This window comes from Tupaia chinensis, unplaced genomic scaffold (assembly GCF_000334495.1).
Source record: "Tupaia chinensis unplaced genomic scaffold, TupChi_1.0 Scaffold144206_1, whole genome shotgun sequence".
In the NCBI taxonomy this organism is placed as follows: domain Eukaryota; kingdom Metazoa; phylum Chordata; class Mammalia; order Scandentia; family Tupaiidae; genus Tupaia; species Tupaia belangeri.
The window spans coordinates 264,351-290,334 of record NW_006204064.1 but is presented as its reverse complement, the minus strand read 5'-3'; the positions used below and the strand labels follow the sequence as shown (position 1 = coordinate 290,334).

The window sequence follows — 25,984 nt, the reverse complement described above, 5'->3', positions numbered from 1 at the left end:
ACACACACACACACACACACACACACACACACACAGAAAAAAAAAAACCCACACATAATCTTGCTGCAGTTGCATGTATTGAGTACTAACTAGGTGCTAAAAGCGTGTGAATCACATGCTTAGCAGATCTGATTCTCTGTGGGAACTGCTGGGATACCCATTGGAGATAAGGATACTGAGACATAGACCTTGTGAGGTAAGCTCACACGGCTAAAATGTGGTAGTTCGGGATTCGCGTCAGGCAGTTTGACTGCAGAACACAGGTCTGGAACATCTGATTACTAGAAGGTACAGGGAGATGATGGAGGATGGATGGGTGGGATGGAGGGAGAAAGGAGGGAAAGACGAAGAGAAGAGTGGATGGCAACAAATTTTAGAAGTAAAATCTAGTAGAGACTCCTCCTAAGGGTGGGCTGTTTCCTTTTGCTGTGGCATTTTCCTGGTCTTGCTTTTAAGTCAGCCATTCCATGGACTTCAGGAAATTTCAGTCTTGGCCCACCTGCAGAGCTTTCTCCACAGCATTTGGTTCCATGGATAATACGTGATTTGTTTTCCCTTGCTTGTTTTATCTCCCTTTCTCTCTGTGCTCACATAGTCTTTGGGACTTGAGTACACTTGCCCCAGTTGCTGAGGGATCTGTGACGTGCCTCATCACTGACTGGAGAATATTCTGGCAGAAACGTGTCTCTCTTTGGGGAGTCTGTGCTCAGGAGCTAATGCGAAGCTCCTCTCTGCTTCATTCACTTTGGGCTGCCTTGCTCCCTGCCTCTGCTTTCATAGCATATCATTTCCCCCACCTTGTACAGCTAAGGTACAAGGATATTTCATCTTATGCTCTCTGGAGGCCCTTCGGAGGCTGGGAGTCCAGCACAGTAATCAAGAAGGGGTGGGTGTGATCAGGGATGAGGCTGGATTCTTTGCCTCTCCACCTTTAGGCTTTTCATTTTCACATTCCCCTCCATGGCTTGTAATAAACCTGAGAACATAGCTCAAGGGCACGACTGAGGTTTAACTTCAGTGGAGGTACAATAGAGGCTATTTGGAAAGTAAAACTTTCAAATGGCAGTTTAGCCTTGAAGAATATATTGAATTAGCTATGCGGTGAGCCTTGATTCACGATCTCTGCATAATAGCATTGCTATGTGTGCTTTAGTAGACTAGAGAAATGAACTGTTTAAAAGATGGAGTTCACAGACTCCGTACAAGGGCTGGTGACAGAACGCGGGGGCCAGAGCCAGGCAACCTCACTTCCTTTTCAGACTCTACCACTTTCTGTGGGGCCCTGACCTCTCTGATCATTGACTTTTGCATCTGTAAAATAGAGATGGTAGTAGAACTTGGGTCTCAGGATTTTTAAAGGTATTGAGTGAGATAATTAATGCCAAGCACGGGGGCTTTGCTTATTGTATTGGGTCATCGGAAAAGTCCTGATGTATCTTTCTATGCAAAAATGCATCGTGATTTTTCTAACAACCCAACATTTAGTAAAAGCTTAATAGATGAGAATTGTTTATATTACTATCACATGATCATTTTTCAAAGCTCTGATGCTGTAATTAAGCCCACAGTAATTCTTATGTTCACTCACGGGCTCTTCACTTATACAGTTCTCTATTAGCCAATTCTTAGTTCTTGTCAGTTTTGGAGTCTCAAATGGTCACCTTTTAAGACGCACTGTCACTTCAAAGCGCTGGTTAAATACAACCAAGACTGACAACTATGAATAATTCCACAGAGCTTCTAAAACACTCTGGCATTTCACTCAAACTCTCACATGTGCCACTGGGTGGTTCTCTCCTGTTTTGGGCCTCTCTATTCTCAGCAGATTTCAGATATAGTTACTGAAGGTGAACATCATCCTCCTCTGAAAAATAATCCAGCAGGAACCCACTGAAGTAATTGGACTTCACTGGAGCATCACTGTCAAGTCTAAAAATATATGGAGAGATAATCACATCTTATTTTTTCTTTCTTGTACCTTTTCAGCATGTTCACATTCATGTTCTTCCAAGGAAGGCTGGAGACTTCCGCAGGAATGACAGCATCTATGATGAGGTGGGTCTGTTCTTTCTGATCTTATTGTTTGATCACAGAAGCTGTCAGTGTGATAAACTCAACCTAATGAACCAGGTATCACCCTAGATATGGTCTTAGATGAGATTCTACCCAATATGACTTGAAAAGTGGCAGTTGAAGCCAATGAGTCAAAAATAGCCATCATAGGAACCCAAGATAAATTAAGTATAATGATTTTCTTTTTGCAAAACAACCTCAGCAAAAACCAAGTGTCCTTGTGACTTCTATCCTGTTATTTAACAGGACACTAAATATTTGTGTGGAGATATGGTCCAGAGTCTCCATAGGGAAAAAAAAAATCTATACCAGTGGAAATCAAGCAGATTGATGTATAATTCTTTTAGTCAAATATTGTGTCTAATTTTTAAAACACTTTGGAACTCAGTTTGTCTGGTATTATCCTAAGCAGAAACCAGGATGGTTTTGATGATTTGAGTATTAACCCATGTATCATAAGCATTCTAGCAACTAACTGAGTTTTGGAGGCTCCCATTCAAAAATACAAATGTGAAATCACTACAGATGTGAATTTGTCAGAACCAGCTGATCTGTTCCTAGGGTCTTGTTTATCTGGGAACGTCTAGGTGTCCATCTGTATCATGGGGAACATATAGCCTAGATGGATCAGGCCGGTATAAAATAGTAAGGCGATTTTGATTTATCTACTTATTTTAGCCAAGAAAGTGAAAATATGTTCTCTACATGTTAGAGCTGATGAAAAGACACTGGTGCTTTGGAGGACTTGGTTGAGAAAGACTTTGAGTTCTGTGGTTGATTAGCAATGTCTGCCATGGGTGTCAACCAGGAGGGAGGTTCTCTGTTAGCCATCTTTGCGAAACTCTTGTTTTAACCATTTGAGAATGATTTTTTAAAAGCAGTTTTTCTTTTGGTTGTTTATCATATGACTCTATCAAGTAAACCCATGTGATCATCTTATCTGGTGTCCAGGTATCAGATAAAATATATGTATCTTTTTGGTGTTTATGGACTTTCTTTACAGTAACTGAACATTGAAATGACTACCAAATTCCAAAAATAAGGTACAAGAGGTTAGCAGTTAATTATGAAGTTATAATAAACTTTTCTGGGACTTACTGGATCATTTGAGGTGACTGGTTATCATGCTATTAGGATATCTCCTATTATCTTGTGCTTCCTGTGTTTTTCAAGTATGACGGTAGGCCTGTGTTGGTAGAAATACCAGTCACTGATTTCTAGACCAATCATTGAAAATTTTTATTCCTAGGAGGTCTGATTCCTAGAGCTTCTGATCTAGTAGATTAAAGAGCACTCAGGAAAACAGTAGTTATGAAAGTACAAGAAAATCCCCAAGTGATTCTGGGATATACCTAGACATGAAAACAGACTCTGCTGAATTTAGGCTTTTTTTTTTTTTCTTTTTTTCGGAGAGGTTTTTGCTATAGGGCGCGTGTGCTCACCAGACAGACAGAGAGAGACAGAGAGACAGAAAGCAAGAAATCACCCCCAAGGGAGGATGGCCACGCTGCAATCCCTTCTCCTCCATTTTCCTCTAGGGATCTTGGGCATGAACGCACACACACCCGGTGTGAGTTTAAGCCACCAGGTCCAGGATTTGAACCGTGGTCCACTACATCGGAGTCCAGCAACATAACCATTACACTAACTGCTGGTCCCAAATTTAGGCTTTTCATAATACTGTAATTTGAACTCATTTTCGTTGAACATCCAGTGCAATTTGGGTTTTGGTAAGAACTTAATCCACGTTGGAAGAAAATCAGAATTATGTAGTAATTATAAAGAGATGCATTTTAAAAATTCAAGCACTGGTCTTATTAACATAAACTAAGGTTAATAAAATGTTGCCAAGTGCAGGTTAGTTTAATGAATACATTAGCACATGATTTATATACAACTGAATATGGCTAAAGTGGTATTAAAAGTGCTTGGAAACATTGTTTTCTCAGGCTGAACAGTCACCTTCAAATTTTGTTTGCATTCCCAATATGCTTGTGTCTGAAGCTGCATGGATACATGTCAGCTCAGTCTCGGACATGCGATGTCCTACCCTGTGGCTGGGATGTGGCCTTTATCTCTTTCCTTTGGCTCATGTGTGCATGCTCTGGAGGCATCTCTAGTCCCACAGATAAGGTACCACATGTTTCTACTTCCCTAGCTGGAGAACCATTTTAGAAGATGTAATTAAAATAAGTATTCATTTATTGTTCGATTAATGAGTAAGTCATTTGTAGTATAGATGGTATTCACGAAGGAAGATTATGGTACAAGACTAAGAAGAGATTAAACTCCAGAAACAGGCAGAATTAGGTTCAAATCCCAGTGCCACCCACTAAGTGTGCAACATTGGATAAGTTCCTTAACCTCTATGTTTTAATTCTCTTATCTTTAAAATGGAGATGGTGGTACGAACCACTCCAAAAGATTGGCATGTGTATTATATGGCATACTACAGCAGAAAAACTGATTTCGGGGCTTGCTGCATATTAAGAATGTAGTGACAGGTAGCTATTTCTGTTTTTACTATTATCATTAGTAATTTTGCTTTTAGCAACAGTAGGTAAGTGGAGAACCCGGATGCAATGCCAGATCACTAGATGTTCCTCTCTAGCACTCTTTCTAAGGGAAATTTCCAGCTTTTCCTCTGCCTTTAACCACTCATTCCCAGTTTCATCTTCTCTGTATAAAAATGCTTTTCCAATTTGAGTATATAATAAGATAATGTCTAGAAAGCTGCATGAGAAGCCTGAAGCATTATACAGGCAATAATTGATACAAGACATGAGGTACATTAGGCTGAGTAATCTTAATCAGAGGTGATGGAGTGATGAGGGATGGCATCCTTTATAGTGATGGGAAACACTCACCCTGGACTGTGCCTCTGTTCTCGACATACAACAAGCAGACTACCTCGGAGGGTGGAGGTGGGAAGCAGGAACAGCAGAAGCCTGAGCTCGATAAAATATTGTCTTCCTACTAATGCAAGCATAAAACATGATGTCAAAAGAAGTACTAGATGATAAGTCAGCCGGGAACATTGTGTTCTCTCTGGGCTCTGTTTTGAGAAGGATAGTGACAAACTGGAGAAAGCTCACAGAAAGTTGTTTAAGGATCATGGGGTGTAGAAACGATGATATGGGGGACAGTTGGTGAGGGAGCCGCTTTGTCGGGAAAAGAGATGAACCATAGACAGAGGGTGGTGCTAAATCTCTAACGAGCTAGCAGGTGAAGAAGGTATCATATTTGTCCTAGTTAAGGTGGGAAATGCCTGCTCTGAAGGGCAAATCTGAGACTATCAGGCAATAAGTAGGTAGAGATCAGGTCCACATAACAACAGGTCACGGGGAGAGAAATTTCTGGATACTTAGGGCCCCTCTCAAGGAGATGTGCTTCCCATCCCTGAATCAATCAAGCCGAGAGTGGATGGCCACGATTCTTCAGGAAGATGTCTACATTCAGTCATTGCATGGATCACAAGGCCTGTAATTCCTGCCTTTACAAATCTGGCCCTTTTGCTCATTATCCCCATTTTTTAGGTTACGCTAGTTCTGAAACAAAGTGTTTGTTGTAGTAGTTATTAGTATTACAGGATTTTTGTTACTGCTTAATAAAACATATCCCTTTTTTTGTTTGGCTCATGAAAATAAAAGCTACAACTTTCTTAACTTATGCAAGACCACATTCTATGGATTTTTCTCATTTTCAACCTACTTCCTGCTTCTCCTCCAGCTCAAAATTGCATATTGATGGTCCATGGGATTTTCTTGCGTCTTCCAATGTGTTTTATTTTTGCCTGCACAGTATTTTCTTTATGCTTGCTTATTTATTGCTTCCATGGAAAGGAAAGGCATCCTCAGTAGAGCATCAGGCCCAGATCCTCCGTGCAGACTTCCCATCTCATCAGAGTTGCAGGTATGCACCAGCATGCCTGGGTTGACCCTAAACTGAATCCTGATCTTCCATGTGGATCCAGCACCACGGAATGACATGCTACCTCTCCCACCATTGTGACTGGCCTTGCCTGTAAATAATTTTTTAATGATGTGCTTAATTTTGTCGATCACATGAATGCTGAATGCTGTTAATCATGTGGCATTCCCTACGTCACTACAGACAGTCTGCCTCTTACCTAGGGTCGCTTTACTTGTTTATAACACCTGCCTGTCCCCTTGAGATATCTGAGCTGAGATCCCTGTCTATTCCATAGACCACTCCTATTCTCTCCACTACTGAAATATTACCAGGAACCTCTAGTCCACCATGCAAGTGGACAGTGTAATCTGTAAACTCTATTTTACCTTCTTGCTTACTCATTTCCAGTGCTATGACCCCAGGCAAGTTCTTTCACTTCATTTTTTTGTTTTTCTTTTCTTTTCTTCTTTTTTTTTTTTTTTTGGAGAAGTTTTTGCTATAGGGCATGCGTGCTCGCCAGAAAGACAGAGAGAGACAGAGAGAGAGAAAGCAAGAAATCCCCCCCCCCAGGGGGAATGGCCATGCTGCAATCCCTTCTCCTCCATTCTCCTCTTGAGATCTTGGGCAAGCACACACATGTGCCCTGTGTGGGTTTAAGCCACTAGGTTCGGGGCTCAAACTATGGTCAACAACATGGGAATCCAGCGACATAGCCATTACACCAATTGCTGGTCCCCAGTTCTTTCACTTCAATGGTAGAGCTTTCTCACCTCCTCATCTCATGAAAGTCTTATTGTCTCTCACTGCTAGTATTCATCAAATACATTGTTCTTGTTTCCACCTCAGGGCGTTTGCATATGTTGTTCTCTCTGTCTCTAATTTCTGCCATCTTCTCTACTGTTTTGTGTGACCTTATGTCTTCATCCAAATCTCAACTCAAAGTCACCTACTCAGAGACCTTTTCACTGTTTTCTTGTCCAATCTAAAATAGGTAGTCTTCTCTCTTTACCCCTGCCTTAGTATTCTATTATATTACTATGTCTATTTCCTTCTTAATACTTACCACACTGAGAAGAATTTGTTAGTTTAGTAGTCAGTGCTGGAACCCACTCCCCACCAACGATATTGTAAAATCTTTAGAGCAGAAACCTAAGCTGGTATAGAGTGAGTCTTCACTGAATATTTGCCAATGAATGAACACACGAAATAATAATGTGTTAAACTAGAAGAACTGGAATTTTTTTTTTTTTTTTGGAGAGGTTTTTGCTATAGGGCGCGTGTGCTCGCCAGACAGAGAGAGACATAGACACAGCAAGCAAGAAATCACCCCCCAGGGGGATGGTCATGCCGCAATCCCTTCTCCTCCTTTCTCCTCTTGGGATCTTGGGCATGCACGCACACATGCCCAGTGTGAGTTTTAAGCCACCAGGTCTGGGACGCAAACCGCGGTCGACTACGTGGGACGCCAGCGACATAGCCATTATGCTAACTGCTGGTTCCCAAGAACTGGAAATTCTTGAAAGTTCTAGAAATTACTGGTTCTAACATGATGTAAAAGGAGAGTACATCTTGTTTTTCAGAGGGTCAGTTCATTAACTCATGGCTCCATTGGGTGAGACTGACATTGTGCTATCAGCCATCTGAGGTTAACTTAATGGGACATTGATGGAATGGAATCCTTTGGTCAGAAATCAGTGTGCAGAGGCTGCAAATTGTGGCACACCAGCAAAGCTTGGAGAAGCAATTATAAACCGTGTGTGATTGCTAAATAAGTCTGGTAGGCACATGTCAAAGTTGATAAGTAACTTGTCACCCCCACCAAACCTAGATTTTTGTGCTTCTAACACAGGCAGATGCAGGATTGGCTGAAAGCAGATTCTCATGCTACTACTCTGTTACTTCAAACCCTTGTTGTCATCTCTGGGTTTATCTGCACGGGCTCTACCTCTAGCTCTGTGTCTTAGTCTTGTCTATGCATTTTACTCACTAGTTGATTGTCCCCATTTCAGAAGGTGAGCCTCTCTTCTCTCAGTATCAAAGCTGAGTTCAAATTCTACCGTTTTCAAAGCGGGGTCACTTCTAAACCCCTTTCTTTATGGTTCTCCATGCAGATCTTATGTATTGATATCTGTTGTTCCCAAACTCTTTCTATATCTAGGTTCTTTTTTTTCTTTCTTTTTTTTTTTTTTTGAGAGATTTTCACTGTAGGGCGCGTGCGCTCGCCAGACAGGCAGAGAGAGACATAGAGACAGAAAGCGAGAAATCACCCCCCAGGGGGGATGGTCACACCGCAATCCCTTCTCCTCCATTCTCCTCTCGGGATCTTGGGCACGCACGCACATGCGCCCGGCGTGAGTTTTAGGCCACCGGGTCCGGGACATGAACCGCGGTCGACTACGTGGGAATCCAGCGACATAGCCATTACGCTAACTGCTGGTTCCCTATATCTAGGTTCTTTAAATTTCCATGAAATATGTGAGGCCTTCTCTGAAGTCAGTGGCCTTCCATTATCTTGACAAGTTGCTGAAGATTATGATAATGACACAAATGATCCTTGGATGAAAGAGCATGTCTAGCTAATGCAGGGGAGGGAAACCTACATTGCCTAATGTTATGGTACATCATCTCATTAACTCAATGATACTTACCCTAGCTGTGTCCTAAATAAGCAACTCTCATAACTGTATTGGACAATTCATCAAATGTTTATGGGTGACATTGAATGGTTGTGATTGTGCACTGTATATAAAACCCATTACTAGTGAAGGAGGTGACTATTATTAAAGCAAATGGGAATAGCAATCAGCAATTGGACAAATTCAACCATGAATTTCATAGACAGAGCAACCGTGGGTTCAAGCATGTCATGGGAAACAATTGCTCGGCTTAACACAATGCATGAGCAAAACTAATTTGCTAAAATGCAGGTCATTTGGCCCTGAGGGCTGGAGAAAACCATTATATGGCTGATGATATTTATTGGTGAACTTGGATCTCTTTCACACACCATTTGACAATGGGCTCAAAGTCCATGGGTCCCTAGTTGACTCTCCAAAAAGGAAGGAATGTTTCAGTGAGACAGTTAATTAGCTTTTTTCCCCTCTGGGTTCACTTACGTCCTCCTACTGAGTGGTAGGTTTCCGCGTGTTTGAGCATTTTAGACAGAATAATTTGGAATCTCTTGTTCAAAACAAAATCACTACTTTCTAGGTTTTGCTAAATTCAGGCATTCTTTAAACTCAAAGAATCTGGGTGTGGTTTAAGCAACAAATAAACATATAGTAATGCTAATGGCATGACCTATGACTGTAAGTGCTCTGTGTTTTCAAATCCTATTTGACTACCTATTTTAATGGTAAGAGAGCTGGATAGACATCTGGTTTACTCTCTCCTCTGTTGGATTATTACTTAGTTAAAGCTGTATATCCTATGCAGGTAAGGAATGTAAAACTAGCAGAACAGCATTTATCTTGTTAAAAATGATTTCTGCCCTCCTTTCTTCTTAGAAATAAGTATTCAGAAAGTATACAATTCAGGTTAGTCATGCTCAAAAGAGTCTACCAAGTATGGAATATTGAGAAGCATTAAGGGCTGTACTGATGGTGTTGGTGAACTGGGTACCTCCAAGGAAAGTTATGAAGTTATTGGACATTAAAGAAAAAATAAAGACAGTGAAAGAAGATGAAAGAGGGGCTGGTGATGAGGGTACACTTACCTACAGGCCAAGCGCCATGGCAAAGAATGCCAGCTGTATGATTTTTCCTAAAGTTTGCTTTGAGAACTGCCATGGTAGGTCAGGTTTCCCAGAATTGCTCTCATGTGTTGTTTGAATATGTTCAATTCAATGTCAGTAAGAAGTAAGAAAAAGTTAATCACGTATTACTCTCTCTATCACATCCACGCTAAAACCACTTCGTTAACAGCTTCATGTGGCCCTCTCCCATTTCCTGAGAAATATTTTGTGGCATAAAGTCCTGTCTGTCCTCTACAGGGAATTCTCTTTCCAAATAGAAAAGTCTATGGTATTTACTAGTTAAGGTGGGAAATGCCTGCTCCAAGACTTCATTCTTGCTGGTATCCACCTGTCTTCCTGCCTGCTTCTAAGTCTCACAGTAACTGCAGAACTAAAATCCCAGTTAACAGCAACGCTTGAAGAATGAGCCATTCATATACTTTTCCTTTTTATTTGCTTATTGCTAGAGGGTGCATGAGCTTGCCAGAGAGAGCGAGAGAAAAAAGGTACCTGCCAGTCAGCACAGTCATGCCAGTCCTCTTTTCTCCATTTCTCCAACCTGTCATGATTGGGACATGCACACATATGGGCACTGTGTATTTTTCCAGCCTCAAGGACTGGGGTTTAAATATGATCGGCCATGTGGAATCCAGCTTCCAGTGCACAGTGCTACAGGGCCAGCCCTATGTATATTTTTTAATCTCATATTTATATTCAAGGTTGTTGACATATTTTAATAATTGCTTAAGAAAAGTTTCCATAAATTTGAGTAGCTTGGAGCCTTTGACCACTAAAGCAAACTATTAAGATCTCAGAATTATTTTGGAAACTCTCTTGTTTAGATGATTGAGAGGATAGGGGTAAGAAAAAAGTTATTGTAGAAATAAATGATAAGGACCAACTGGTGGAATGGTGGTAAGGGCACTGGATTCCCACATGGCCAACCATGGTTTGAGTCCTAAACTTGGTGGCTTTCTCTCTTTCTCTCTCTGTCTCTGGTGAGTATATGTGCCCTATGGCATAATTTAAAATAATAATAATTAATAAAATAAAATAAATAACTTTAAAAGAAGAGATTATGAGCAGAAATGAATAAATGAAGAGAAAAGAGATATAAACTAAGTATTGACACATTTCTGTCAATATAAATTATAATGGTCCCAAAGAAAAAACATCCAAATATTTGACTTGATCTTTCCTTAAAGAAAAAAAAATCATCAAAATGAACAAGATTTAGGAAAAGGAAAATAAAAATTAATATATTATCATTTTAGTCTCAAAGCATGTGTAAATGTTTTTTGCTTTTCAGTTATCATCTGTCATTTTTTTTAGACAAAGGAATGACATACTTATTTCAAATAACCTTTGTAAATAAATCCCATTACCTCTTAGCTTAGAGTAGGGTTTGTCATTTAAAACTATTATGTCATATGGCCACAGGGAAAAACTGTAAGGCCCCTAAGTTGTCTGCTTCAGGGAAGGCACTTTGAACTTTGGAAATGCAGCCTAGTATTTAGAACCTTAGCTCAGGCACCCAAAATGTGGTTGCACTTTTGTCACCATGAGGTGATGACTCCAGCCTCTCCTTTTACATTACTTTTTTTTTTTTTTGAGAAGATTTTTCTATAGGGTGTGTGTGCCTGCCAGAAAGACAGAGAGAGATAGAAAGACAGAAAGCTAGAAATCACACACACACACACACACACACACACACCCAGGAGGATGGCCATACCACAATCCCTTCTCCTCCATTCTCCTCTCAGGATCTTGGGCATGCATGCCCATGCGCCCAGTGTGAGTTTAAGCCACCGGATCCGGGACTCAAACTGCAGTCAACTACATGGGAGTCCAGCCACATAGCCATTACGCCAACTGCTTTCTTTTCATTCCTTCTCAGTCTGAAGTAACCACTGTTGTTCTGCTTATTTCTATGAGGATGACATTCTTAGCTTCTGTATAGAGAGAACATGGGGCATTTGCTTTGTTATGTCTGGGTTATTTCAGCTTATCATAGTGTCCTCCAGGCTCATCTGTGTTGTCACAAATGACAGGATTTCACTATTTTTACAGCGGAATAATATCCCATTGTGTATAAATACTACATTTCCTTTATGCATTCATCTATTTATGGATACTTACTCTACAGCACAGTAGGGTGACTATAGTTAACTCTAATTTATTGTACATGTCAAGACAGCTAGAAGAAAGGATTTTGAGTGTTCTTAATACAAAGTAACAATAAATGTTTGAAGTGATTGATATGCTAATTATCTTAATTTGATCAACACACATTGTATTCATGACACATCAAAAAAAAAAAACTACACTGTACCCCATAACTATGTTAAATTAGGTGTCAGTTAAAAACAGGCATTAATAATGAGATATTTACATTCTTTTTTGTGTAACTCTTTCAAATCCAATGTTTACTTTACATTTTTCATGCATCTCAATTCAGACTAGTCCCATGTAGCTAAAGGCCTCCAAATTGGACTGTGGGGTTTTAGAGTTTGTTAAATTCAAAAAACTTTATTCGTAAAAATCTCTCTTTTGTTTTTTAATTTCGAAGTTGTAATGACCTTTGTGATGACCTGTTAGAGACCCCCACATACAGATTACTTTTATTTTATTTTTGCTATTAATTTTGCCAGTGAGGCACACAAAACAATTAATGAATTTTGGAGGACAGAAGGAACCACTGTTTTGATTATTTCTGTAGCTCACCACCTGTCTACAGGTGGCTCAACAAACCATTACTCATGTGAACAAAAAGCCTCGTTCTGATTTTGAAAAGAAAGTCATTAACATTCCTTTTGAAGCAATAACACTCAGAAGGTAATGGTGGGCTCTGGACCCACATTCGTGGTATTCTGTCAGAGTTCCATGTCCTTGAACCAGTTGTGAAGCTTCTCAATATCTCAATTTCCTCATCTGTAAACACAACTTCTGTGAGAATTAAATAAGTTATTCCATAGTAAGCCCGAGAACAATGCCTGACAGATAGTTTATGTGTTGCTATTATGATTTGAATACTTATTAGCATTACTATTATCTCAAGGACTTACAGAATATGCTAAGGAGTTGGTAGGAGTAAGTGAGGAATAAGAAGTTAGGATAGGTGACTGGCCAGAAGCCATCTTCTCTGGAGCCCAGGAAGTCTTCCACCTCCCAGAAACTCATCAAGGGGAATTTTCACAGGTTCAGTGCCATCACCTGTGATTGTCATTACCCGTGTCTGTGGGCCAAGAGCCTTCAAAGACATAGCAGTTCAATCATTCGTGGGCGCATTCAACTTTTAAGCTGTCACAAGTATACAGCCCATACTAGCCCCACATTCAAACACAATGAGAAAAATCTCTTCCAGAAAGAAGAAACTCTGATTTAGGATTCCTAGGCAATCAGATTGCTCAGTTTATTGGCAAGCAGCTCTTTCCAAAAGTTGTCATAATCCTCCCAGTTTTAAGAGAGCACGTTGAGAGATACCAGACTTTCTAAGGAAGAAAATCAAGAAAAGGCTACTATATATAGCTCTAAGCTCTACACATGGGATCAACACAGTTTTTTTATTATAAATTCTTTGATGCTGAACTTGCTATTTGAATCTCAGTGTCTCACATGTTTTGTATATTTAAAATGGGGAGAAAATAATCCAGTCGTATTGGGCTTCTGAAGTTGCGTTGGCACGCATAGAAGTCTCTAGTTCTCAATCTTTGTTCCTAGGTAGAGGACTTATGAAAAATAATAATCTACTAACATTATCACTGTATTTATTTTCTTTTCTTAGAGAGAGACTTCTGTGATAGGGCACATGTACTAGCCAGACAGACAGAGTGAGAAATCAACCCCTAGGGGTGATGGCCACACCTCAATCCCTTCTCCTCCATTCTTCCTCTTCAGATCTTGGGCATGCACGCACAGTGCCCAGTGTGAGTTTTAAGCCACTGGTCCAGGACTCAAACTGTAGTTGACAATATGGGAGTCCAGTGATATAACTCTTAGGCCATCTGCTGGTCCCCATTAACATTGTAATTTAAGGAAAATCCACAATGGTTTGGACTCTGTGCTAGGTACTAAACATTCATTACTTTAATGTTCATAAACTTGGCAGGGTAAATATTATTAATATTATTCAAATGAAGCTAAACCACAAAGACTAGTGTCTGTTTCAAGACTTGTAAGCAACTCAAGGCAAAGCTTGTTTATACCAAAGTCTGTTCAACTACAAAGTCTTTCTTCCTTGAATCACCCTTTGCTTTGGCCTGAGGAAAATATTCTCCTTCATTTATATGAAAAACTCAGGTAGTGGGATAGATGATACTCTTACAGACTGTGACTTCCAGTGTTCAATCTGAAATGGTTTCCAGATCCTTGTTCCACCTGAGAGACGTTTCTACACACATATGTATACATATATCAATTATTTAAGACAGAGAAAGAAAATGGCATTTTCCAAAGTTAGACACTTTTCTCTGCTTTTAGGATACGACCTAGTAGTCCTCAGTTAGGTACTTTATTATAACTGCCTTTTTATAGTTTTTTTTTAAAACACAGGGAAGTGATCAACACACTCCAGCCAAGCTTCTAGAATTCCCAGGATCATTGTTTCTGAGCTGGTTTTGTGCACTGAACCTCTTAAATACTTTCACATGCCTTATAGTGTATTCATGTCATGATAACACGCTTAAATATTTAAAAGGAAATTGCTGCCCCCTTTTTTTTTTCTCAAAAAGAAACAGTTCTTGCTTACAACTCTCAATAGACCATAAATATCTTCTAGGCCAGCTACACCAGTACCTGCTGGAAATCCTTCTTACAGTAGTAGTAACTACAGAACTCATAGAGTATTCCTTTTGCACAAAATGTTGCCCTACTCCAACATATATAAAAATATTTTTCGCTAAGAGAATTTTGTTTCTTTTTAGAAAACTCTTCAGTTATTAAAAAGACATTGCACAGTTGGGTCAAATTCATGTATGAATTTTTAACTGGCCTCTCTGGTAATCTTAGCCATATCAGCAGATGTGAAAATTAGGGCTGAATTTGTGTATTTTTAGTAAAGTGAAATAAGCAACTCAAGCTGTCTTTCTAAATTATTTTCCATACATAGGGTGTATCTATTGGTTTACCTTCCTTCTCTGGGGTGCTAGGATAGTTATTTTTGTATGTACACATTTATTTTCAGGTCTCATCTTGAAATCAAAAGTGCGAGGAGCTTGGGAAGTTTTATCTCTTGATGATCTGAAAATTAGACTTTCTTGAAGAGATTAGGGACAAAATTTTTATCATCTGGAGTTACCTTCAAATAGAGAAGAAGGATATATGATTATAATGTTAGCAGACTGGGGAGTTAATGCACCCGTTAAAGTACAAGATTGGGCGTTGAGCTGTTTCTCTCTATCGGTGTGGAAACTGAGTGCAGAGAGCCATGATAACTTTTCTGAGAATACAGAGTAAGCAACAGAGCTGAGATTCATACTCAGGCTGTCTGGATCTATAAAATGGGTCTCCTGGGACTTTCAGATGGCATAATGGTTACAACACTGGGCTCCTATATGACTGACCACGGTTTGAGTCCCAGATCTGGAGGTGAGAAACTCAAGTCTGGCGCATGTGTGTGCATGCCCAAAATCCCAAGAGAAGAATGGAGAGGAGAGAGTTGTGCCATGGCCATCCTCTCTGGGGGGGGGGGGGGGGTGGGGGGGTGGTATTTCTCGCTTTCTGTCTCTCTGTCTCTTTCTGTCTTCTGGAGAGCACACGCTGCCTATAGCAAAAATCTCTCTCAGAAAAAAAAAAAAAAAGAGTTCTCTTGCACTCTTCTGCCTCTATGAACTTCCTAAAATTTCTTATTCATCTTTGTCCTCTATACCTCCTAACACTCAACAATTTCCACCATTTTAATACAGTAGATTCTCAAGGAATTCTTGTTAAACCAAATCTGTTACTTCCTTGGCTCTTTGGATTTAGAGTCCCATTCTCCCATTCCTCAACTTTATGACCTTTGTTTATCAGCTTCAAGTCTTTCTACTTTGGGGGCACCACTTTTCTTCCTGTCAAAGCCTCTCTCAGAAAAGAATGTTGGGCCAGCTCCACAGTATAGCCATAATAAACTGCTCAAAGGGAGTCAGATATCACATGATGACTATGGTTTGAACCCTTGGCCTGGTCGGCTTGAAACATGCTCTGTTTTTGTGTGAGTGCTCAAGATCTGCCAGGCAGGAGGACTGGCACACAGGGATCACAGTCCTGGGGGTGGGGGGGTGCCTCTCTTTCTTGCCTATCTTCTCCCATGCGCACATGCTCTGTCAGGAAGAAAGAAAGAAAAGAAAGAAGAAAGAAAGAAAGAAAGAAAGAAAGAAAGAAAGAAAGAAAGAAAGAAAGAAAGAAAGAAAGAAAGAAAGGAAGGAAGGAAGGAAGGAAGGAAGGAAGGAAGGAAAGAAGAAAGAAAGGAAGGAAGGAAGGAAGGAAGAAAGGAAGAAAGGAAGAAAGGAAGAAAGGAAGAAAGGAAGAAAGGAAGAAAGAAAGAAAGAAAGAAAGAAAGAAAGAAAGAAAGAAAGAAAGAAAGAAAGAAAGAAGAGAGAGAGAGAAATAAAGAAAGACCCTCAATTATAACAACAGCAATTTACATTGTTAACCTTGCTGAGGAGACACAGATAGGGTCATGCTGTGTCTTAATTCTCCCATCTCAGCCTCTTGGGTTGCTGGGACTCCAGGTGCGTGCTACTATGCCTAGGATGTGGAACAGGGCCTCCCACATGGTCCAAGCTGCAGAACATTGCACTGTAGCACCACGCACCACACACAAGTGCAGTCTGGCCCAAAAGTATTTTCCAGACTAAGAGATCCTACTGGGAGAGAATGAGATTTTCTTTTCTTTCTTTCTTTCTTTTTTTTTTTTTTTTTGGCTATAGAGTGCGGGCACTTGCCAGAAAGACAGAGAGACAGAAAGTGAGAAATCAGCCCCACAGGGGAAATGGCCACACCACAATCCCTTCTCCTCCATTCTCCTCTTGGGATCTTGGGCACACACGCACACGCACCCAGCATTGAGTTTAAGCCACTGGGTCTGGGACTCGAACCACAGTCGACTACATGGGAGTCCAGCAGCATAGCCATTATGTCAACTGCTGGTCCCAAGAATGAGATTTTAAAGCTGGAATATCAGGCTCTACTCTAGAGGTACAGTGGGCCTTTGCTCGGGTGAACTGTAGAATCAAATAGAAAGGCAAGGTCTACACCCTATACCTATTTCTGGAGTGTACTTGAAAATTAATTTGATAAACGTCCTCCCTCAAGTCCCCCACTAACACTCGCCAAGTTAGATAGTACAAGATAGACCAATCCATATGCACCTTCATATTTTGGAATTGTGTCAATTTCCTGCCAAGGCAATAATAGATGTTTCTATGTTATCCTCCACTAAGTTAAAAAATGCTCTTATCTATACCGTAGTTTTCAAGTTACCTCAGAGTGTGTGTGTGTATGCGTATGTGTGTGTGTGTATCTATGAGATTTGTATAACTGGAGGTGGTAGGCAGCATAGTGGTTAAAGAGCTAGACTCACATATGGCCGACTGCGATTCAAATCTTGGACCAGGCAACTCACTTTCTCACTTTCCTTTTCCTTCTATGTGTGTTTCTTTCTCTGGTCAAATTTAAAAATAATAATAATAAAAATAAATTAATTTTTTGAGAGAAATTTTTTGCTGTAGGGCATGTGTGCTTGCTGGAGAGACAGAGAGAGACAGAGAATGAGAAATTCCCCACCAGGGGAGGCTATGCTGCAATCCCTTCTCTATTTTCCTCTTCGGATTTTGTGCACACATGCACATGTGCCTGGCATGAGTTTTAAGCCACCAGTTCTGGGACTTAAGCCATGGTCAACTATGTGAGGGTCCAGCAGTGTAACCATTATGACCTCTGCTGGTCCTAATAAAATAATTCTTTTTTTTTTTTCTCCAAAAAAAGCTTGTATAGCTGATCTAATTCATTTGAAAAATCCAAACGTGGGGAGTAATTTAAATGCCAACTAATAGAGGGAAACATTTGAATGCTATGTATTTATATAGCAATTAAATCAGTTTATGAAAATAATTTTAATGACATCAGCATACAAAACGGAATGAAAAGAGTAGCATACAAACCGAGAACAGAATGGAAGCACATGTATCTTACAATTAAAAGGGATTGTGGCTGAGAAGGGAATAATAGATCATTCCTATTTCTTTCATTATGTAATTGTTTTAAGAAATTAGGGATAACTTTTTTTTTTTTTTTAAGATTTTTGCTATAGCGCACATGCACTCATGGTACAGAGACAGAAAGCAAGAAATCAACCCTCACCCCCCAAGGAGGATGGCCATTCCTCAATACCTTCTCCTTTTGGGATTTTGGCCACAAAAGCACACATGCTAGCATGTGTTTGAAACCACCAGTTTGAAACTTGAACCGTGGTCGGCTGTGTGGGAGTTCAGCAACATAACCGCTATGCCATCTGCTGGTACCTAGGGATAACTTTAAAAAATTTATTTCTAAAGGTCAATGATTTCTTCCATGAGCAAGATAGACCCAGAGACAGAGAGATAGCACCCCCAATGGAGTCCCTTTGACATGATCCACCCCCAGCCTCAGTCAGCCTCAGACCATGGACATACATGCCCAGCATGCTCAGGGAGGCCTCAGGATGCAAACCCAGCTCATCATATGTGGGTCAGCCTCTCAGATCGTCAGATTCCCCTCCTGCACCTCTATTCAAGGTCACTTTTTGTAACAAGCAGCCAATGTTCTTTTCTCATTCATTGGCAGAGACCAACATTTACTGGTAGTTGTCCAGTGACCACACTGAAAGAAATTGACTTTCGTTTTGATCAAGGCCTCATGGGAAATACTTGTGAGTGACCTATCACTTAAGCTGAAATACCCTGAGAAATGGCCTTTTTGGAATTTCTATTTTCTGACTTGTTAGAAAAAAACGTACACTGCAAGAGAAAAATTTCGCTGCTCAGGGGAGCAGAGGAGAGAACACATGGAAACAAGCAGTCATGGCCAAGTCTCATGTTCTCTTTCAGTGTGTCTCAGGGTTTTTCTCAATCACCAAGCCATCTCTCACCCTGTCTGAGGTCCATCTGACCAACCTATAGAACAGTTATTAATTTTACAATCTTCAATATGACAGTATAAAAGAAATATTTTTTACTCCCCAGGGTTCAGTTTAGTTTCTGGCTGCTCAGCACTGCCTTGGTCAATTCAATCCCATTTTTTGCTTACAGCCTCTCAACGCCCCGTTCTGTATCCTGGGGCCCTTATGAGCAGCACATCAGGTGGGTGAACAGGAATGATATGGTCTTTGGCTAATGTTAGTATCCCAATAATCTGCTTTGCCTGGTCCCTGGGTGCTTTCTTGGTCCATGTTGGTGCCAATACAAGGACAGTCATCTTTTGATAGATGGTGATCTTTGACTTTCTGAATCCCTGTTGGTATCCATGAGCCTGACACATCCTCTTATCTCAAGCACCTGAAGTATACTTACTGTGAGACTTTTTCTAGCTTTTCAGTGTTATTTGAACAGGCTTAGAGATGTTAGTCTGTTCTTTCACACTTTCCTAAGGCTTGCAGGAGATTTAGGCCTCCTAGCACACACTCACGTCAACACACAATCCTTCGTCACTCTGTAAAGCTGTGTACTGCCAGAATTCTGGAAGGGAAAAACAGAGAGAAAATGAACTCTATTCTTGGATGTCCAAATTCAAACAATGATTTTCAGAAGTCAACCTGTGGAAGACCAGATCATGGCCTACCAAAGTGTCCTTGTCCTAATCTCCAGAACTATATAACTGTTACATTGCAAGGAAGAATTAAAGTTATAGAATTAAAGGTGCTAACCAGCCAACTCTAAGATTGGGAGATGATCCTGGGCTCTCTGAATGGACCCAATAAAAATCACAGGAGTTCTTAAATGTGAAAGAGAGTGGCAGAATAATTAGTGTCAGAGTGAAGCAAAGTGAGAACAATTTAATTAGAAATTGCTGGCCTTGAAGATGGAAGTAGTAGGCCATGAGCCTAGGAAGGCAGGTAACCTCTAGAAGGTACAAAAGCAAAGATGTTCCCATACCACCTCCAAAAAAAAAAAAAAAGGCACACCAACAGCTTGATTTTAGCGTGTTGAGACCCATTTTGGACTTCTGACTTTCAGAGCTAAAATATAATAAATTTGTGTTGTTTTAAGGCACTGAGTTTGTGCAAATTTGTTACAGCAGCAGATAGAAAACTGATGTTATCACTAAACCTTAGGTCTTAGCCTGGGAGTTGGGGAAAAGCAGGGGTAGGTTACACTCCCCCAGTGCACACATGCAGTTATGTGCTTCCACCTATGTCTGCATGCACATTCTGTCTCTCTTGCTTCCACATATGTGTGCATGCACATCCTCTCTGTCTTGCTTGCTTTCTCTCTCTTAATTCTGTCCCTTTTCCTACTTGAAACTCCTTTTTCTGAGTCTAGAGGTGGCCCTGTAGGGCTATTCTGTTTCCTTACCCCTGCAGGAATGATTTCTCTCTCACTCTGGGGCAGTGCCTTTTGCACTTAGAAGCTAAGCTGGTGAGTGCAGGAAAATACTACTGAAGGGAAGTAGATGCACTTCCTTTTAGCCAAAGGAGAGGGTCAGGAAAGAAATGGCACACCAGTGATTGCTTTGAAATAATAGCCTGCTTCCTACGGGTAAGGAACGAGTGACAGAAACTAAAAAGTAGAAACCACTAAGTAACATGGAGTGGTACGCTTTGATACAGGGCCATGGAGGGTCAGGAAAGGAAGTGACCACCCGATGATGGGGCCATCAGAAAGGCCTCTGTAGAGGCTCAAGTCCCGACTCAATGACTAATGAGACGATGGGCAGTTCCCTTTACCTGGGTCTCAGTTTCCCTGTTCTCAAACTGAGAGGCATTTATCTGGTCACCTCGAAGCCTGCTTTCAGCTCTGCTACTTTGTGATTCTACCACACTAAATAGTTCAATTGAGAAAGAACCACTTGCCCCCGAGGACTCCTTCCCTTTGATTTCCACATGGAAGCTACATTAGCATAGCAGAAAGGATATTGACACTGCAGTTGACTTTTAAAATTCACTGAGAATGGGAGATAAAATGAAAACACACCAGATGGAATGTGAGCTCCCTACTATTTCAAAACTTAGACATTTCCACTGAATGTTGGCACCAACTTAAAATTAAATATCATCTTGAGTGCTATTTACACTTTTCAAAGTGACAACAATAGTATCTTCCGAATGTGCTAAGAACGATTCTAATATCTTTGCAATTTTATTTTGCAGATGGAAATATTAAGACAATAAACCGTTGAATATGAAAGTAACGGGGAGGGAAAATCATGTAGGTAATTGTGGCACAGCTGTAACTACACAGTAAGTGACTGGATTTCCAGGAATGAACTCCCAGAAAGCATCCTGAATTTAGAACACCTCGTGTGGATTCACTAAATAAGCTTCAATGTCTTTCATTTTTAGAGGTACCACATGCTGTGGTTCTTGATCCAGTTGGGTTACAGACATTTTTAAATGCCCTGCTAAAACCCAGAAACTCCTTAGCAGGGAAATTTTAAAAAATAATCATAATTACATAGATACCTTCACATTTTCATGTAGTTTTAAGATTTTGTTTTAACTATTAAGAAGTCCCAACATGGTAAAGAGAAGCATGTCCTTGCAGTCTAGGGAATTAGTATGACTGATTTTGTGCAAGTTGTTTGTTTTTTAATGTCTCTTCCTTTCTTCTTCCGTGGAAAATAGAGTGATAGAAAGGCACTCCCATCAGACCCTTGGAGTGCCATCCATCCGAGCTTCGGCTAGCCCTGGATCAAGGGCCCTCGTGCCTGGCATGTTCAGAAACTCTTCAGGCAGGAGCCTGGAACCTTTCTCTGGGTCAGCTTCACAGTGGTGTGTTACTGCTGCATCACCATCCAAGCCCCCTAAGATTTATAGACACATGCTTACACACACACACCCCTAAGCTAGGCATTAGGCACATGTCTTTGGGGGCTCACATGTCTAGTTCTCTGCATTCCAGAGTATTGCTTTGTTATTCTCACGGTGTAAATGCCAGAGACACATGCAGTCAGAATATACAAGGAGTAGGGTGGGGGTATCCTTTTAAAAGGAAAGATCCCCTAAATTACTAGAGTGGAGCATTTGGGAGCCAGTAATTGAACAGGCCTGGTGACTGAGTCTCTCATCATTTTAATTAAAAGTCCAGTCTCAGAACCACAGAGTAGCTTCCAGAAAACTGGCCATGTAGTTTACAAAATGTTATTTGCCCTTCTAAGATTTTTTGTGACTTTTTGTGAATCAAGTCAATATTTGGTTTCCCATGTTTGATGATTACATAATATCCTTAAAATGCAGAAAATGATTATCTTGAAACTATCTGTTGCAAGTCTTTTTGAGGTGCTAGTCTCTGAATAAGTTGTGAGAATGGAAATTTTTGGCCTTTCCATCAGTGAAGGAAGTTACATACTCAGTTTTTCTATTTTCTATCTTCTAATATGTTTTTTCCTGATTATTTTTAAAATGCAAGATGACTCAGACTATAACTTTATAGTTATATCCGAAAGTTTGAAATTTTAAAAATTTCTGGAAACTCATAGAGTCCATTGGTTCTAGAGTGGTTGAAAAATCACATTTTTTAAATTTGAGTCTAATGGTGCCATCATTTGTTCATATCCAATGAAACTTTTATATGCCTTATCCATCCACATCCTATAAAAGATATACTCTGTGTGAGGCCCTAGGTTAGGTTGACTGAGACTTACAAACTCAAGAGATTAGTTGCACACACACAATGCATTTGAAAGTAGAATATGTCCCATTCTCCCATAAAATGCTCCTGTCTTCCCACCACTAATGGCTCACCCATTCTGGTGATCCAGGCTAGAAATGTGGACCGTCCCTAAATTTCTTAAATTGCATTCTCAGTATATGATTGTTTACCATATTTTGTCAATATTTTCTACCAATTGCCTCTCTCTCTTCCTCTCTCTTAGGTTTTTGTTTTGTTTTGTTTTGTTTTGTTTTTGGTCATAGGGCACATACACTCACCAGAGAGAGACAGAGGGAAAGTGAAAAATCACCCCCAGTGAGGCTGGTCACACTACAGTCCCTTCTCTTCCATTGTCCTCCTAGGATTCGGGGTGAGTCCCTTCTCTTCCATTGTCCTCCTAGGATTTGGGGTGTGCATTGCAAATGCACCCAGCATGAGTTTCAAGTTTCCAGGTCTGGGACTCGAACTATAGTTGGCCATGTGGTTGTTCAGCACCTTAACCACCACGGCACCTGCTAGTTCCATTATTCTTATTCTTCGCTGGGCAGATGTCCTGGGAGTCTTCTTTCCAGGAATTTTCTAGGACTTTCCCAAAACTCCTAAATCATTTCCTAAGTCTCCTTTTTTCTTGTTTGTGGGTGGAAGTGAGAAATCCCATCATTTTGTCAATTTATAGCCATTTTGCAATCTGCTTCTGGTGGTTGGGATGGGAGATTCTGATGCAACTCCAAAATACACCAAAATCATTTTCTGTTTGTTTTTTCTTTTTTTCCTTTCTCCCTCTCTATTCCCTCTCTCCTTCCTTTTTCTTATTAGATGCTTCTGCTGCTTTTTCATTTATGAAAAGACTTAATTTAGAGCTTACTAGTAAGTTCACATGATTTTTATTGTTATTCGTGTCGTTGCTAATTTTGTTAGATGTTGAAAAAGGAAAGAGGGAGATGATTTCGTCTATATTCTGCAACCTTTATGATAAAAAAGCAGCCACTATTTTGTACCTTTTCTATTGCATCCTTTTACCTTTCTTCAGGTCCTCCTCTGGAATCTGATTCCAGTCACCCCCCACTTATGCGTAGAAACTGCCAGGTTAGTTTTCCTCAAACTCAAATCCTGACATTCTAAAACTGGGGCAAGTCCAATCTTCTTGGCCTGTTTCCAAGACCCTTTGAAATCTAGCTTTGCCTTTTCTCAAACGCCTCCGTTGTATTTGTGAATCATTTGCTTAATCAGCTGCTGTTCTTCTGTATCCAGCAGGGAAACACACGATGTAGATTGCTCCTTGCTGTAATTCTGAAAGCCCGTGTCTCTACTTTGTCTTACCCTGTCCAAGCTTCCAAAGGGCTTTTCGATCCACTTGAGGCCACATCTTCCTTCTCTCAATCCTACCACTCAGCTGTTTGAGTATTTTGAGTCTCAGAATGATGGGTGAAAAGATCCAGAATAACCATGCTCATTTGATAAATGAGGACATTGATATTCGAGTACATTATTGATAACTCTAGTGACCAGTATAGTTCTTATTTTGTGTCATGCTCTAGGCTAAAAATTTCCATATTTCAAAAATAACAGCTTTCTTTTGATATAATTAAAATGCCCCATAGTTAGTTCACTCATTTAAAATGTACAGTTCAGTGGTTTTGGTTATATTCAAATCACCCATAACTAACTCCAGAACATTTGCATCACCTGCAAAAGACACCCTGTGCCCATAACATTCCCCCACCTTTCTCTAACCTCTGGCGACCACTAATCTGCTTTCTGTCTCTGTGGATTTGCCTGTTATGGACATTTAGTATAAATGACACCATATGTTATGTGGTCTGTTGTAGCTCTTTTTCCATAAAGTTTTCAAGGTTTATTCATTTTGTGGCATGTCTCAGTACTTTATTTTTCCCCTCAGCTTTATTAAAGTATGATTGACAGAAACTGTATATATTTTTAAGGTATACCATGTGATGGTTTGATATACATATCCAATGTGAAATGATAACCACAATCAAGCTAATTAACATATCTATAACCTTGCACAGGTATCTGTGTGCATGTGTGGTGACAATGCTGAAGATCTACTCTCTCAGCAAATTTCAAATCTAAAATACATAATTATTAACTGTAGTCACTAGACTGTACTTTTGAACTCCAGAACTTATTCATTATTTTAACTGAGCATTTGTACCCTGTGATCCAAATCTATTTCCCCCACCTCCCAGACCTTAGTAATGACCATTCTTCTGTTGGTTTCTGAGAGTTTGACTATTTTTGATTCTCTACATGAGATAATGCAGTATTTGTTTTGGCTTTTTAAACTTAGAATGTAATGTTTTCCAGGTTTTCTTTATTGTTTTAAGGACAAATAATATTCCATTGTTGATACATGTATCACATTTTCTTAACCTGTTCATCAATTGGTAGACCCTTAGGTTGATTTCACGTCTTGGCTAATGTGAATTGCACTACAGTAAATGTAGAAGTGCTGATGTCTCTTTGGGATGATAATTTTATTTCCTTTGAATATATGCTCAGAAATTGGTTTACTAGCTCAGATGGTAGTTCTATTTTTTAAATTTTTTGAGGAACCTATATATTATTTTCCATAATAACTATACCAGTGTAGATTTCCATCACAAATGCTTAAGGATTACTTTTTTTCCACATCCTCAATAATACTTTTTATCTTTAACTTTTTGGTTGTAGCCATCCTAACAGTGTGAAATGATATCTCATTGCAGTTTTCATTTGCATTCTCCTAGTAATTAGTAATATTGAGCATTTTCTTCATCACATCTTGCCATTGGAATATCTTTTCTGGAATTGTCTATTCAGATTTTTTCATGTGTTTTTAATTGGGTTATTTGGGTTCTTTGTGTTTGCTATTGAGTTGTATGAGTTTCTTATATATTTGAATATTAGCCCCTTATCTGATGTGGTTTGCAAGTATTTTCTCCTGTGTCTTAGGTTGACTTTTCATTTTGCTGGTTGTTTCCTTTGTTGTGCAAAATTTTATTTTTATTGCCAAATAATATTTCATTGTATGGCTAGGTCACATTTTTTATTCATCATTTGATTGATATTTGGGTTATTCCTAGTTTTTATCCCTTAAAAAAACTACCACTCTAGATGCTGCTATTCAGGTACATGTGTTTGTATGGACATGTGTTTTCATTTCTCTTGGGTGTATACCTGGGAATGGAATTTCTGAGTCATATGATAACTATATGTTTAACTTTTAAGGTACTGGAGGCTATTTCCCAAAACAACTGCACTGTTTTACATTTGCTACAGCAATGTATAAATGTTCCATATTCTCACCAAAAGTTATTTTCTAGCATTTTGTTAACAGCTGTCCTAGTGAGTATGAAGCTGTGTTTCATTGTGGTTCTGATGAGGTTAACCATCTCTGATAGCTAATGATGTTGAGTGTCTTTCATGTGTTTCTTGGTCA

At 39.8% G+C, this 25,984-nt stretch overlaps 1 protein-coding gene across 1 annotated transcript in view; it reads left to right on the top strand.

Annotated features, from left to right (window-relative positions):
* The window catches only part of FHIT (fragile histidine triad diadenosine triphosphatase), an 858,590-nt gene that overhangs the window by 641,186 nt on the left and 191,420 nt on the right, over window positions 1–25,984 (top strand). The window contains exon 4 of the mRNA XM_006166252.2: window positions 1,987–2,055. Coding sequence (XP_006166314.1) covers window positions 1,987–2,055 — 69 coding nt within the window. The remainder of the gene's footprint in view (window positions 1–1,986; window positions 2,056–25,984) is intronic.